General features: G+C 36.3%; 1 protein-coding gene across 2 annotated transcripts in view; it reads right to left on the reverse strand.

The window, feature by feature from the left end:
- Positions 1 to 15,491, reverse strand: part of USO1 (USO1 vesicle transport factor) — a 90,767-nt gene that overhangs the window by 11,896 nt on the left and 63,380 nt on the right. The window contains exons 11-19 of one of the 2 annotated variants that reach the window (XM_025386215.1): positions 15,095 to 15,235; positions 12,121 to 12,209; positions 11,563 to 11,717; positions 8,166 to 8,377; positions 6,694 to 6,714; positions 2,350 to 2,460; positions 1,611 to 1,729; positions 1,275 to 1,456; positions 878 to 999 (exon numbers count right to left, since the gene is read on the reverse strand). In XM_025386215.1, coding sequence (XP_025242000.1) covers positions 878 to 999; positions 1,275 to 1,456; positions 1,611 to 1,729; positions 2,350 to 2,460; positions 6,694 to 6,714; positions 8,166 to 8,377; positions 11,563 to 11,717; positions 12,121 to 12,209; positions 15,095 to 15,235 — 1,152 coding nt within the window. The remainder of the gene's footprint in view (positions 1 to 877; positions 1,000 to 1,274; positions 1,457 to 1,610; positions 1,730 to 2,349; positions 2,461 to 6,693; positions 6,715 to 8,165; positions 8,378 to 11,562; positions 11,718 to 12,120; positions 12,210 to 15,094; positions 15,236 to 15,491) is intronic. The other variant, XM_025386216.1, reaches the window with a different exon arrangement.

The raw sequence follows: 15,491 nt of genomic DNA on the forward strand, positions 1-15,491 counted from the left end.
CAGCACTTTGGAAGGCTGAGGCGAGCCAATCTCCTGAGGTTGGGAGATCAACACCAGCCAACACGGTGAAACCTCATCTCTACTAAAAATATAAAATTAGGCGGCATGGTGGCACACGCCTATAATCCCAGCTGCTTGTGAGGCTGAGGCAAGAGAACTGCTTGAACCTGGGAGGCGGAGGTTGCAGTGAGTTGAGATTGCACCACTGCACTCCTGCCTGGGCGACAAGAGCAAGACTCTGTCTAAACAAAAAATAAACTAATCTCAGTAATGTAGATTGTGAGGAAGAAAATAAGATATAAACAGTTGTCAATTTAAAGGGTTCTATGTATGCCTTTATTGCCACACCTGCCATAAACTGTGCACAATTAGTAGACAGGTGTGGACAGCAGTAGAGGGAAGGGGATAAATCTGTCCCACAGGGTCTGCCACTACTGTATTTTTTTATGACACTGGAATTTTAACAACATTAATAACCTCATTTTTCAGCACCTTTCTAGAATTCCAATCAAGGTAAATATCATAAGAAATTAAATGAGAGTAAAAGTCAAGAAAACATTTTGAAGGAATGTTATGAAAGGTTTAGGGTACTCAACACAATGCAAGTAATGAAAGTTCACTGGTATCCTGGAAAGAAAATGTCAACTGATGATTCCGCAAATGTAGTTTCATCTTTATCCACTCATCATTATCTAATAAATCAGCTGCATAGTGCTTAGCACATATTAAGCACTCTGTTGAATACTCAGATGCTTTGAAAAATAATGAGTTTTGCTTTCTATATCCTCTTTCATTTGAAATGCCAGAAAGAAATTCTTCCTGAAAGCAGAAAGTGCCTATGGTAATCAGAGGGTCTATATAATTCATCAGTACTTACTTGCTCTCGAATCATATTTTTGTAGTGAGTCACAATATTGTCATGCTGTTCTAATGTTTTTTTCACCTCTTCTTCTTTTTTATCTTCTTCACTGGACTTATAAATAGCCTTAGTTATAACACCTATAAAAGAAAGCTTATTTAAAATTTGTTTTAAACGTTTTAAATACTATTTTACTATTAAGACTTAGTAGAAACATGTAACCTAACTCCATGATAGGTAAGAATCTTTTCAATCTTACTGAAAGCCAAATGTCCTTCAATGGGCTACAGATCAAGAGCTAGGAAAAAAATATACCTTTAGAGTTATTATATAACCTGCATGCATCCAGAATATACATGTACAATATAAACATAATTACTTTCCATCAAATATCAATATAAATCTTCAGTCTTACCTTCAAGTTCTTTTACCAGCTTCGTAAACTCATGATCAAATATCATGTATTCTGGACTGGGAAAGTTTGGCTGGGGTTTCTGAGATGCTCTGGAATATAACTCATGTTTGCTAATAAATCCCAGTTTCTCTATGAAATTCTCTTTGCCAATCCTCTTCTCTATTAGTTGTTTTAGTTTCTCTCTACAGAGATAAACATATTGAGATGCTTTAAAAAATAAAATCAAAACAAAACATAAAACTTGATCTACATAATGCTTTGGCAAAAAAAAAAAAAAAAAAAGCATCATTATCTATTGATGCCATTAAGAGAGTCATCTTCCAAGGCCTTACTTACTTCTTGTAGCTCTCAAGTGAGTTATCATTGAAATAAATCGAAATGCCCAACAAAAGGGCACATAAGCCTTGGACCAACTGCTCTTCTTCTCCAAGATTTTCTGCAATTTGTCCTGTAAGCTGAAATCTTTGTTAAGGAGGCTAAGGATTGATAATATCTAGTATATTTTGCAATTTGAATTTGATATACATTAATACTTCACATAAGAGTTCCCATAAGAAATTCCACATATAGGCTAGGTACGGTGGCTCATGCCTGTAATCCCAGCACTTTGGGAGGCCAAGGTGAGTGGATCACCTGAGGTCAGGAGCTCGAGACCAGCCTGGCCAACATGGTGAAACCCTGTCTCTACTAAAAATACAAAAATTAGCTGGGTGTGGTTGCACATACCTGTAATCCCAGCTAATTCAGGAGGCTGAGTGAGGCAGAAGAATTGTTTGAACCTGGGAGGCGGAGGTTGCAGTGAGCTGAGAGAGCCACTGCACTCCAGCCTAGGCGACAGAGCAAGACTTTGTCTCGGAAAAAAAAAAGAAATTCCATATATATTCCAAGCCAGCATAAAACAAACCACACACACACAACTTAAGCATCATTACAACCTTAACAGTTTAAAAAGCTGCAACACAGATATGATAGTGGAGAATTCAAGTATTTTGGGCATAGAGCTACTTCTAATTGAGAAGAAAAACTAAAAAAGACACAAATACTTACATGTACATTACTAAAACATAAAGGATACAAATGGAACATTGGCTGAATTGTGAAGAAAATGTGTTACTGCAATGGGACAATTGCTTAGCCAGGTACAAAGCAACATTAATAATCCAACTCTTGTTTGTATTTTGCTTCCCTGCAACAGATAAATTGGTAGAAATCTTTCCATTCATTTTATATTTTTTAAACTTAAAGTTGCCCTAAGATCCCTTCCATTTGCATGAAAAGAACTTTAACATCTTATAAGAGATGAGCCAGAAATCCAGTTTTAAAAAACTAAACAAGCGAATAAATTCTTGTATGCACCACAGGCTGCACTTCCTAAAATGAACAGAGTGCAGAAATTAGAATTGATCCATGTTCAGAGGCATATACTGGGTTATTTAAAATACCATTACTTTAAAAACCTTGTCTGCTACGGAAAAAAAATTATAGTGTGAAGGCTTTAAAATATCTATTAATCCCAAGACACTTTACAATGAATTTGCCAAGCAAATTTATGATAGTTCAGTCAGAAGTTTAAAAACAAGTGCCTGATAAAAGGAAAATTCTACTTCTTTAAAAAAAAAAAAAAAAAAATCAAGAAAAATACAAAAAATAATCCCCTGAATCATTTAGTCAAATTCCATGAGTGAATATATTCTCTAACAATAAATAAACCATACTACAAATTCAGTGATCACACACCAGATAAGAGGAAGATTTAAATTAGCCAAGTGCCCCAAACCATTAACTACTGCCAAGTACAGTTAATACTGAAAACAAGCATATCCAGCAAAATTAGTTTTCAAAATTTTAATACAACACATTTACATCTCCTAGGTAGAATAATCTTAGTTCATAATATTGACAGTGCCCATATTTATATTCCTATAACCTGTATCTTCAAAAAAAACTTGTTTGAAATAAAATAATGAAAATCAGAATAGTAATACATCACTTTGGGGAAAGTCTCAAAATGTACAAAATATAATTCAAAGATCTAGACAAGGAATGAATTTAAAGTAACTATCACTGTGTTCTGAAAAATTTCTACCACCTAGACTATTCTAATTTCGCAAATCTTGATGCCAATATCTTGACTCTTCTATAATCTATTTTTAGGTATATTTAATATTGAATTAAGTTCAAACAGGACCTCTTCAAATGATCTGCCATGTAAGCACTGACACAAATTTAGTTTTTACATGGTGTATTATTTTTACTGTTTCCTTGCCTCTATGTCATTACCATGCCCACAACATAACTTCAAGTCATCCATGTAAATTGGGAAGTTAAAAAACAGTCATTCTCAACCGACCATGTGCCACAGAAAACTTGCAACTACTCGAGTTATAAATGCAAATGTTTTGTTCATCTACCTGGTTATATACAAGTTCATTATTACTTAGAATAACCATTTGCAGGTACCAAATATACCCACATTGTATATACAAGAGCATACTATCAAATCACTGGCTGATGTAATTTAAAAAAAACAGAATAAGATTTAAATCAGAATCTTCTAAAAGTATGGCTTTTGGGATCTAATTGAAGGATAAGAAGAGCAAAGTCAAATATAACCAGTTAAAAGACAGAATAAAACATTCAATTTATTATAGAGACAAAAAAAGATAAAGTACTCAGGAGGGAACCTAATCAAAATGGTATAAAATGTAAACAAGGAAAATTTAAAAACACTCCTAAAGAGCACGAAAGTGGACATAAACCAATATAGAAAGCCACCATGTTCTTAGATAGGAGACTCAACATCACAAAGATATTAATTCTAAGTTAATTTATAAAATTAATGTGCCTGTAATCCCAGCAGTTTGGGAGGCTGAGGCGGGTTGGATCACCTGAGGTCCGGAGTTCGAGACCAGCCTGAATAACATGGTGAAACCCCGTTTCTACTAAAAATACAAAAATTAGCCAGGAGAGGTGGCAGGCGCCTGTAGTCCCAGCTACTCGGGAGGCTGAGGCAGGAGAATCGCTTGAGCCTGGGAGGTGGAGGTTGCAGTGAGCCGAGATCACAACACTGCACTCCAGTCTGGGCAACAGAGTGAGACTCCAAAAAAAAATTAATTAAATAAGTAATTAAATTAAAAATAATAAATGAATAAAATTAATATGACTCAAATAAAAATTACAAAAAGGTTTTTTTTTGCTTCTTGAACAAAACAGCATGATTCTGAAGATCATATGAAGAAAATGAGATTAACTAGGGACACTGTAAAAAAAAAAAAAAAAGAGAGAGAGAATAATGGATCATGAACAAGCAGGAATCAAGAGACAGAATACAAAAATCCAGAAAAATGGGCCCATATACAAATGAGAATTTAGTATATGAAAAAAGTAGCATATAACCATCAGTGAGTTACAAATAGACTTAAAAGATTTTGGGACAACTAGATAGCTATTTAGAAAAAGATCAGTGGATCTGTATCTCATAAAGTTTGTTGAGAAAAACAGAACAAAGAATTAAATGCAGAAAAAGAAACCAGAAAGTATAAGATAAAAAGAGAAGTATAAATTCCTTAAAGTCTTTTCTCGGGGGAGTGGGAACCGAGTCTCACTCTGTCTATCAGACTGGAGTGCAGCAATCATTGCTCACTGCAGACTTGAACTCCAGAGCTCAGGCAATGCCCCCGCCTCAGCTTCCAAAGTGCTAGTATTACACGTGTAATACTAGTACCACGCCTGGCCTAGTAAATTCCTTAAAATCTGAACATGGAAAGGCCTTTTCTAAGTATGACTTAAAATGCAGAAGCCATAAAATATAAGTCTGAGAAAAAAAAAAAAAAAATCCAAAACAAAACATCAAGGTCAAAAGACAAATGACATACCAGGAAAAAAAAAAAAATCTGTAACTCATATTAAAAACAAGGGTTAAGTACGTTAATATAAAATGGGCAGAGGATATGAATAAAAGGACAAGTACACACCTCTTTCCAGAGCCCCTACAGTGTGTGAATCATTGAGGAGATTTGAGAAAACAAATGGAGGCTAAAACTCTAATTTGAGAGCATTCTCAGGGGTAATTATAAATCACAGATTTTACACGATAAAAGAGAACTACAAACAGAATATTTGAAGCTGAGGGCTGGGTGCAGTGTCTCACGCCTGTAATCCAAGCACTTTGGGAGGCCAGGTGGGTGGATCACCTGAGGTCAGGAGTTTGAGACCAGCCTGGCCAACATGGTGAAACCCTGTCTCTACTAAAAATACAAAAATTAGCCGGGCGTGGTGGTGTGCACCTGTAATCCCAACCACTTGGGAGGTTGAGGCAGGAGAATTGCTTGAACCTGAAAGGCGGAGGTTGCGGTGAGCCAAGATCGTGCCATTGAACTCCAGTCTGGGCAACAGAGTGAGACCCTGTCTCAAAAAAAAAAAAACAAAAAAAAACAAAAAAAAACAGAAAAGAGCATAATGGAACTTTCTGAGATTATGAAAATGTTCTACATCTTGTTTTGGGTGGTGTTTACAGAGATACACTCAAACACCAAAAATCATCACATGAAACACAGAAGGTCTGTGCATTTTATGGTATATAAATTAACACCTCAAAAAAAATTACCTTTCAAATGACTGACGTATACTTATAAAACACTTTCCCTGATATAAAATTATTCAGGCTAAAGCTGCAAAATATGTATGTGTGTGTGTAAGTTAATGACACATGTTAAATCATGCTCATACACAAAGACACAATTCATAACAGGACCTCATTTATTACTACCCACATTATTCAACTGAAACCCATGCCCAAACATAGATATTAAGGTACACTCCTTTTCTGCCAAATATTCACACAAAACAAAACAAACAAAACAAAAATAGCACTTTCCCCGCACACAGCAAAAACTAACCCTCAGTGGTGGCCGTAGCACATGGATTATATTCAGAATAATCCATAATATTTCATTTAAAATATTTCAAATTACAAAATTATACTTACTATTGTACATTTTAAATAATCTAGTATAAAAATAATCACATTCTTTCATATGCTGATTGATTAAAGACAAAATTCTTAATCCTGAATTCTACTTCCTTTGAAATGGCTTCAGAGAAAATAAATAGGCAAGCTTGGAGAAAAAAACGCAAAAAACCAAAACCAAGGAAATCCAAAAAGTGCAAGCATCCCCAGAAGAAGCACAAGTATAGATTCAGATTCTCATTCCCAGTGTTTAGTAACACCAATACAATATCCCATGGAGAAAAACTGGAGAGTCATTTATGATAGAAATAAATTGGCTGACACGCGAAAGTGTTAAGTAGAATGTAACTTCAAACAAGCAGTTAAAAAAAACCAATCAGCAAAACCCAAGACAGAGAAAAAGCTTTGCTGAAAGAGGAAAATGCCTAAGCTTTATCAAATGATACATACCCGTCTGTCGATCTTATCACCCTGCAAATTATACATTACAAATTATTCAAACATATTACTACTTCAGAAAAGTCTAAATCTGGAAAAATCCCTCAAATACTTTTTCATAGTCTCTCTACAAACTCAAGCCAATAATTTGGGACAGGATAGTTCTAATGATACTTCTTTTATACAATAAAGTTAGAGGATACATTTAGAGGATATATATTTTAGAAGATAAAGGATAATTTTATAGCACTGTGATTACTTAAGAATGGGGAAGACATCACCATCTTTAGCACTTCTCATCATGCATTCATTGTAATTTCAATGTTAAAGTGAAGTCTGTGGAGATGGTGATTAGACAGATAATTACTGTTTGACTTTTAAAAAAAAACTGTTGTTAACAGATAGCAACGTGAGAATGCCAAGTAATAAATAAGTAAAGATATAAAAATTTAGGGTAGTTTTTTTAATCTCTAAGAGATAAGTATTAAGACAAAATAAGCTTTCAATTAAAGTAAGCCAATTTTAAACTTCAACTTCCTTTTCACTTTAGTTACTTTTTAAGCTTTCATTTATAATTTCTATGGATGGAGCTGATGTTTCTTTAAAAGCTCAAAATAAGGAAAAATTCAACGAGTGTGGCAGAATTAAAAACTAAAGACGGACACAACCACATTATTATGGGGAGTGGGTAGGATAACTACTGCTAGAGCAGTGTATAGAACAATTTTAGATTTAGTCACGTTTTTACTCTCCCTGAGTGACTTTAAATGTCAATGACTTTAGAGTTTTGCTAAAGCATGAACTTGAACTGTTCAACAGCAAGGCTGGTACATGTGGGCAAATCATGTAACAGAAAGTGACATTCCTAAATGCCTAGCACCTACACTTCAATAAAGCTTTGTTGTTCTCATTAAGAGTCTAAGACACACAAAAATTTTTTGTTATGTTTTCCTACATCTTACTAGGTAAATGATATGCACTGGGGACTTAAGGATTTAAGAACTCACGAACCTCAAGGGAATATACTGTATAACTATATATACAATGGACCACTGTTCCACTATTTCTAGATGATCAATTGCTTTGGGAAGAGAAAGAGGGAAATATACAGCTATGACTTTACTCTATTCCCTCCCATAAACTAACCTGAATTCAGTTACTGAGAAGAAAGAGAAAAATGACATGCATGAACACTGTGGATAATTTAAAAGCAAGACAAAATCCTCAAAATACCTTTCTGGCCAGAACATGTATTTTCATCATGATGCAGACCTTATAACTATTTAGCAAAACTATTCCTCTAACAGTATTTACTGCTTTTTCTCCACAAAACTGTTTCTGATTATGATGAACTAATAAGCAGAATAAGTCTTCTCTGTCCTTTTTCATCTGTATCTTCTAAAGACATCCTTAAATCCTGTATCACTGACATCAAAATGTACAGAACTTTTTCCCCCTTAGAGAAGTTTCATGCAAAACTTTACCTGTGAAAGGATATTGGTGCACTGTTGAAGTAAAGAAACTGGAGGGTTGCCAATACTTGTAGCAAGTTGAACCCTGAGCAACTGTTCTTTTTGGGTGGCATTTTCTTGCAAAGCATGGGCAAGGGCCACAGCAGCACACCAGTTTGAAAGTGAATCAGTAGAAAACAAACCTCCACATAATAACTGGCCAGCTGAAACTGAATTACCTGTTGCTACAAAGATGGCAGGCAGACAATAAAAATACATTAGATTTTTACGTAAACCAAATTTTAAATAAATTGTTTTCTGTACACATAAAATAGTGTGAAATACCATTAAATATAATCATTAAACATGTGTTAATTAGTAGTATTAAATATACTTTCAGAATGATAAAAATCTGCTTTTCAAAGCAAAATGAACAATGAGAGAAAGTTATCTTGGAAGAAAAGTAACAGAACAAAGAAATATAGGTTGAGGCTGGGCATGGTGGCTCACGCCTGTAATTCTAGCACTTTGGGAGGCTGAGGTGGGAGGATCCCTTGAGGCCAGGAGTTGGTGGTGCATGCTTGTATTCCCAGCTACTCAGGAGGCTAAGGCCTGAGGATCACTTGAGCCCAGGAGTTTGAGGCTGCAGTGAGCTATGGATCGTGTCACTGCACTCCAACCTGGACAAGGTGAGACCCTATCTTCCAAAAAAAAAAAAAAGAGAGAGAAAAGAAACATAGGTTGAGTATCCCTTATCCAAAATGCTTGGGATCAGAAGTATTCCATAAAGAAAATGTGGTACATACACACAATGGAGCACTATTCAGCGATACAAAACAAAGAGATCCAGTCATTTACAATAACACAGATGAACCTGGAGATCATTATGTTAAGTGAAAAAAGCCAGGTATGTAAAGACAAACATTTGTTCTCACTCATTTGTGAGAACAAATAAAAATTAGAACTAAATTATTTACCATCAATGGTAGAAGGTAAAATTATTTACCTTTATTTGTCGGATCTAAAAATTTGTGGGAATTCATGGACACAGAGATTAGAAAGATGGTTATCAGAGGCAGGACAGGGTAGTGGGAAGTTAGAGGAAAGGTGGGGATAATGAATACAAAAATATTGTTAGAAAGAATGAATAAGGCTGGGCGTGGTGGCTCACGCCTGTAATCCCAGCACTTTGGGAGGCTGAGGCGGGTGGATCACGAGGTCAGGAGATCGAGGCCATCCTGGCTAACACGGTGAAACCCCATCTCTACTAAAAAATACAAAAAATTAGCAGGCATGGCGGCAGGCGCCTATAGTCTCAGCTACTCTGAAAGCTGAGGCAGGAGGATGGCGTGAACCTGAGAGGCGGAGTTTGCAGTGAGCCAAGATTGCGCCACTGTACTCCAGCCTGGGAAACAGAGGGAGACTCTGTTTCAAACAACAACAAAAAAAGAAATAATGAATGAATAAGATATACCATTTGATTGCACAACAGGGTGACTATAATTTTAAAAAAAGGGTATATTTTATTTTTAATTTTTATCGCAGACAGGGTCTCACTTTGTTTGCCCAGGCTGGAGTGTGATGGTGCAATTTCAGTTCACTGCAGCCTCAACCTCCCAGGCTCAGGTGATTCTCCCATCTCAGCCTCCCATGTAGCTAGGACTACTGGCGTGTGCCACCATGCCTGGCTAATTTTTTTTTTTTTTGAGCTGGAGTCTCACTCTGTTGCCCAGGCTGGAGTGCAATGTTGTGATCTCAGTTCACTGCAACCTCCACCTCCCGAGTTCAAGTGATTCTCCTGCATCAGTCTCCCCAGTAGCTGGGATTACAGGCATGTGCCACCACGCCTGGCTAATTTTTGTATTTTTAGCAGAGATGGGTTTTCACCATGTTCGCCAGGCTGGTCTTGAACTCCTGACCTCAGGTGATCCACCCGCCTCGGCCTCCCAAAGTGCTGGGATTACAGGTGTGAGCCACCAGGCCCAGCCTAAATTTTTGTATTTTTAGTAGAGATGGGGCTTCGCTATGTTGCCCGGGCTGGTCTTGAACTCCTAGACTCAAGCAATCTGCCTGGCTTGGCCTCCCAAAGTGCTGGAATTGCAGGTGTAAGCCACCATGCCTGGCTTAAGTATACATTTCAAAATTACTTAATGAGTGCAATTAGATTGTTTGAAACACAAAGGCTAAATGCTTGAAGAAATGTTTAAAAAAAAAGCATTTCAGATTTCACTTTTGGGATGCTCAACTTGTATTAAAATATTTTCAGCATCAAACTGATGATGGTAACATTCCAAAAACTTAACTTAATTAAAAACAACATTTCTAAAACAAACTTAAGGAAATGCCACATTTTGATCATTCTACTACATCAGGGTCTTATTTTCATTAATGGTCAATAATTTTTTTACAGTAATAAATTTTTTACCAAATTTTTTTGGTAAATATAATTAAACAGACTTAAATTCTAACAAAAAACTTCAATGTATGTAATTAAAATGAGTTTTATTGATGTTTCCAATTACCTTTATGAAACTGCTCTTAAAGTTTAAAGTTAATAAAGGTAATTATTTCAAAAATTTATCTTAGGTAAGATGAAACATTTAAAGAACCCATAAAAAGGGTAATGACTCTAACCTATACTAGAACAACAGACTGAAAGTTAAATGTGATCTAACGGTAAAATTCATCTTCTTTTTTAAATTTTTATTTTTGAGACAGTCTCTCTCTGTTGCCCAGACTGGAGTGCAGTGGCACAATCTCGGTTCACTGCAACCTCTGCCTCCAGGATTTGAGGGATACTCCTGCCTCAGCCTCCTGAGTAGCTGGGATTATAGGCACCTGCCACCACGCCCAGCTAATTTTTGTATTTTTAGTACAGACGGGGTTTCACCATGTTAGCTAGGCTGGTCTCAAACTCCTGATCTTAGGTGATCCGCGTGCCTTGGCCTCTCACAGTGTTGGGATTACAGGTGTGAGCCACCGCACCCAGCAAAATTCATCTTTAGAATGACAATTATAATTAACAGTAGATTCTGTTTACTGGCATCTATACATGCTAAGTTTTGGAGTGAGTACTTTATGTAATGTAATGCATGTAACTGCATTTATCCTCACAATGTTCCTAATGGGGTATTATGCCCACATAAAGATGAGTATTATTATCCCCCATAACTCAGTAAGGCTCAAGTTAAAAAGTTATACAGCAAAAGTTATATAGCAAAAGAGAAAATTCTACAATGCAAACTCTTGTCTGACTCCAAAGCCTGTTGTCTAAATTTACCTGCAGGCTTTAGAATTCAGGTGTTTTTTTTTTTTTTTCTCCTAAGCATGCAAAGTATTTTAGGCTAAAGCATAGAAAGAAAGATTCAATTAAAAGTTTGAAAGACAATGATTTACTTTTTCAAATAAAAATTAGAACTAAATTATTTACCATCAATGGTAGAAGGTAAAAGTGTTGACACGATCTCTCCTTGTCCTTTTTGGTTTTTATACAAGAAACACTGGAAACAATAGAGAACAGCACAGCGCAAAACAAATGGCTGCCTTTCATTAACCATGGACATGAGAAGTACTACAATTGCCGGTCTGTTGCATTTAAAAAGAAAAGAACAAAATGAAACAATGCAACCCAAGTATACAAGTCAATAACTAGTCATTTTTGTTGACTGAAGAATCATAACCAGAACACCAGCAAGTTAAGTATTTCTATCTCTATTTCACAGAAAACTGTAGCTGACAGAATGAAGTTACTGTCTGCTTAAGGCATACAGCTAGGATGTGAACGACATGATATCTGAATCTAAGTATCTAAATTCCAAAAACTACCAACTCTTTTAAAATTCCAATATCATTTATCTTGCAAGATAATTTCTAGTTTCAAAACATACAACTAAACTTCTTTAAAAAGAGTAAGATGTGTATATGAGATACATTAACAACCCAAAGTTTTTACTTCCTCAGAGTAATCTCAGTATTTCCCCTTCTCTACCTTGGTGGGTTTGAAGGTGCATTTACAGACGCAAAGTAGTCTTGGTTTACTTGGTAGCCTCGAATAACTTCTGATACAGTATTTATGGTCTGTTAAGGGGAAGAAAGAAGAAGAACATTTAGAGAAATTAAGCCAAGAAGGAAAATGTTTCCAAGAGAAAAAAATCTTATATTCCACTTTTTAAGGGCCAAAAGCACCAAAACATCAATGATAACATTGTAATCTTGTAACACTTTCTCAAGGTAAAATTTTAAAGCATCAAGCATGGGTCTCCAATAAAACAACACCTGACATGCATTTTAAATCTCAAAAACTATAATACTATTCTCTAGGAGATAAAATATCTATTTCTATAAAAACAGAAAAAAGGTTTTAAAATAATCAGAGAACAAAGTTAAAAGATTAAAAAATTCAAGGATAAAGTTAAAAAATAAAAAGACTATTTCAAAACATGTTATAAAAGATAAATATATACCATTTTGTTAATTAAAAATTAATTTTTAAAAAGACAAATTACCCAGAAAGTCTACTAATAGAGTTGCAGAAAGAGAACAGAAAAGAGGTCAGGCACAGTGGCTCATGTGTGTAACCCCAGGACTCTGGGAGGCCCAGGTGGGTGGATCACTTGAGGTCAGGAGTTTGAGACCAGCCTGGCCAACATGGTGAAACCCCGTCTCTACTACAAATATAAAATTAGCTAGGCATGGTGGCATGTGCCTGTAATCCCCATTACTTGGGAGGCTAAGGCAGGAGAATTGTGTGAACCCGGGAGGTGGAGGTTGCAGTAAGCTGAGATAGTGCCATTGCAACTCCAGTCTTGGTAAAAGAGCAAGACTCTGTCTCAAAACAACGACGACAATGACACCACCACCACTACAAAACAGAAAAGAAAAAATTATCAAGGAATGCCAAAAATACCCTCAGAACTGAAGGATGTGTGTTTCCAGCTGAAAGTGCTCAGTGAATGATAAAAATAACTGGAGAGCAAGGGAGTGGGGAAATGGTCCACAGGAGAGCATATCATCAGTACATTTCAGAAAACCAAAAAAAAAAAAATCTCAAAAGTTTCTAGAGATAAAAAGATTACGTTAAAACAACAACAACAACAACAAAAAACAGAGTAGGATTATAATGGCTTCAAGCTTCAAACTTCCTAACAGCAACACTGGAATGATGTTCTGAAAGTTGAGTATTAGTGATTTCCAACCCTGAATTCCATATCTAGCCAAACATTAAATTAATTCTGAAAGTAGAGGAATGACATTTTCAGACATGAAAGAGCCAAAAATAAAATAAATCCTCTTGTTTTACTTTTTTTTTTTTTTTTTTTTTTAAGAAAACTAAGAAAAATAATGGCCGGGTGCAGTGGCTCATGCCTGTAATCCCAGCCCTTTGGGAGATTGAGGTGGGCGGATCACTTGAGGTCAGGAGTTCGAGACAAGCCTGGCCAACGTGGTGGAACCCCCCCTCTCTACTAAAAATACAAAAAATTAGCTGGGCATGGTGGCAGGCCCCTGTAATCCCAGCTAGTTGGGAGGTTGAGGCAGAAGAATTGCTCAAACCCAGGAGGCGGAGGTTGCAGTGAGCCGAGATCATGCCGTTGCACTCCAGCTGGGGCGACAAGAGCGAAATTCCATCTCAAAACAACAACAACAACAACAAGAGAAAATTAAGAAAAATAAAGTTAATGAACCAAGGGATAGAGGAAAAAGATATGTGATCTAGGTCAGGAGTATTGGCTCATGTCCGTAATCCTAACATTTTGTGAGGCCAAAATGTGTGGATCATTTGAGGTCAGGAGTTCAAGACCAGCTTGGCCAACATGGTGAGACTGTCTCTACTAAAATTACAAAAATTAGCCGGACGTGGTGGCGGGCACCTGTAATCCCAGCTACTCAGGAGGCTGAGGTAGGAGAATCGCTTGAACCCCGGAAGGCAGAGGTTGCAGTGAGCTGAGTTCATGCCACTGTACTACAGCCTGGGCAACAGACTGACCCTCTGTACCAAAAATAACAATAAAAAAAATAAGGGATCCAGATAACCAAGGAGTCTGTCAGGAGAGAAGTAAAGGAAATCCTAGGAGGATGGCAAAAGAAAGTCCCAGGACAAGAGACATGGGGCAGAATTAGAGCCCAGATTGGAGCAGGAGAATGGAGGGTCTGCAGGTGGCCTGCGGTGGGGAACGAAGTGTTAATATATGATTATTAAGCATATATACCTCTGCATATATAGAGTAACAGTAAAATGAAGAACACAATTATGACTCATGGATGAGAAAAATATATATTTAAAAAAGGATATAGGGCTCTATTTGGCTTAGCAGGAATGGTATCAATACAATTGTAAAAATATAAACCCCAACTATTGATTTAAATATAAATTCCATAAAATAATTATGGGGCAACATGAGGAAGTAAAGTGGGACTTACAGTAAGGACAAGTGAGGCTGAAGGCAGTTATTTTTGTTATAAAACTTTTATTATTTGTACTTTTGATATTGCACGTGTTAATTTGAGAAAAATTTTTTTAAAATGTAAACAAACTGAACTTTTTTTCTTCAAACTAACTTCTTTCTCTTATAGGTAAGCAACAGAAAATGCCACACAGGGGAAAAGAATTTACTATTCAATGAATCTACCGGTTGAATAAGACTAAGTCACATGGTTCTCAAAATCAAAATGTAAATCATACTGTGCACTCCTGTTGAATGTAATAAAATTAATGAGAAATCTTTGTAGATGGATCTGCAAAACTTTAACATTATTATTTATGTACTATAAAACTTGAGGGATGAGTATATCTTTTGGAATCAATACTTTTATCATTATGTGAATTATATTTTAGTAAGATCATTAAAAATTTTAACCTAAAAAATGGTTAACTATTACAGTTTTTCCCTCAGCAAATATCTAATTCTTCCTAGGATGCAGGATTTCAACTTCCACAGAGTTAGCTTTGACTTCATTTGCTTTACCTCAGTCAGGATATCAGCAGGAACCCCAGTAGCCATTAGGATAGTACAAAGCTGCTGCAATAACCCACACTGGAACATAGCCTTCTGGCAGCTACTGGTAGCACCAGGAGGGTTGGTGGGAGATACCAGTACACGAACAAGCTGTGAAAGAAAGAGAAAACAAAATTTGTCTCTCAAAGATTTGAAAAGGCTTGAGGCAAATCTGATCTATGTGAACAAGAAACTCTGCATGAAGTATTCCCTTAGCTGCTCAGCCACATTTAAGTGCTCTTTCTTTTGAGCTCCTATGGCAATAGTTCTGTGACAGTAATACTGCATTATGCCTCTTACTTAAGGTTGTCTCCTTCAGGTGACTGTGAATTCCCAGAGAGAAACTGCCTTGGTCATTTTTGTTTCC

This window comes from Theropithecus gelada, chromosome 5 (assembly GCF_003255815.1).
Source record: "Theropithecus gelada isolate Dixy chromosome 5, Tgel_1.0, whole genome shotgun sequence".
NCBI lineage: Eukaryota > Metazoa > Chordata > Mammalia > Primates > Cercopithecidae > Theropithecus > Theropithecus gelada.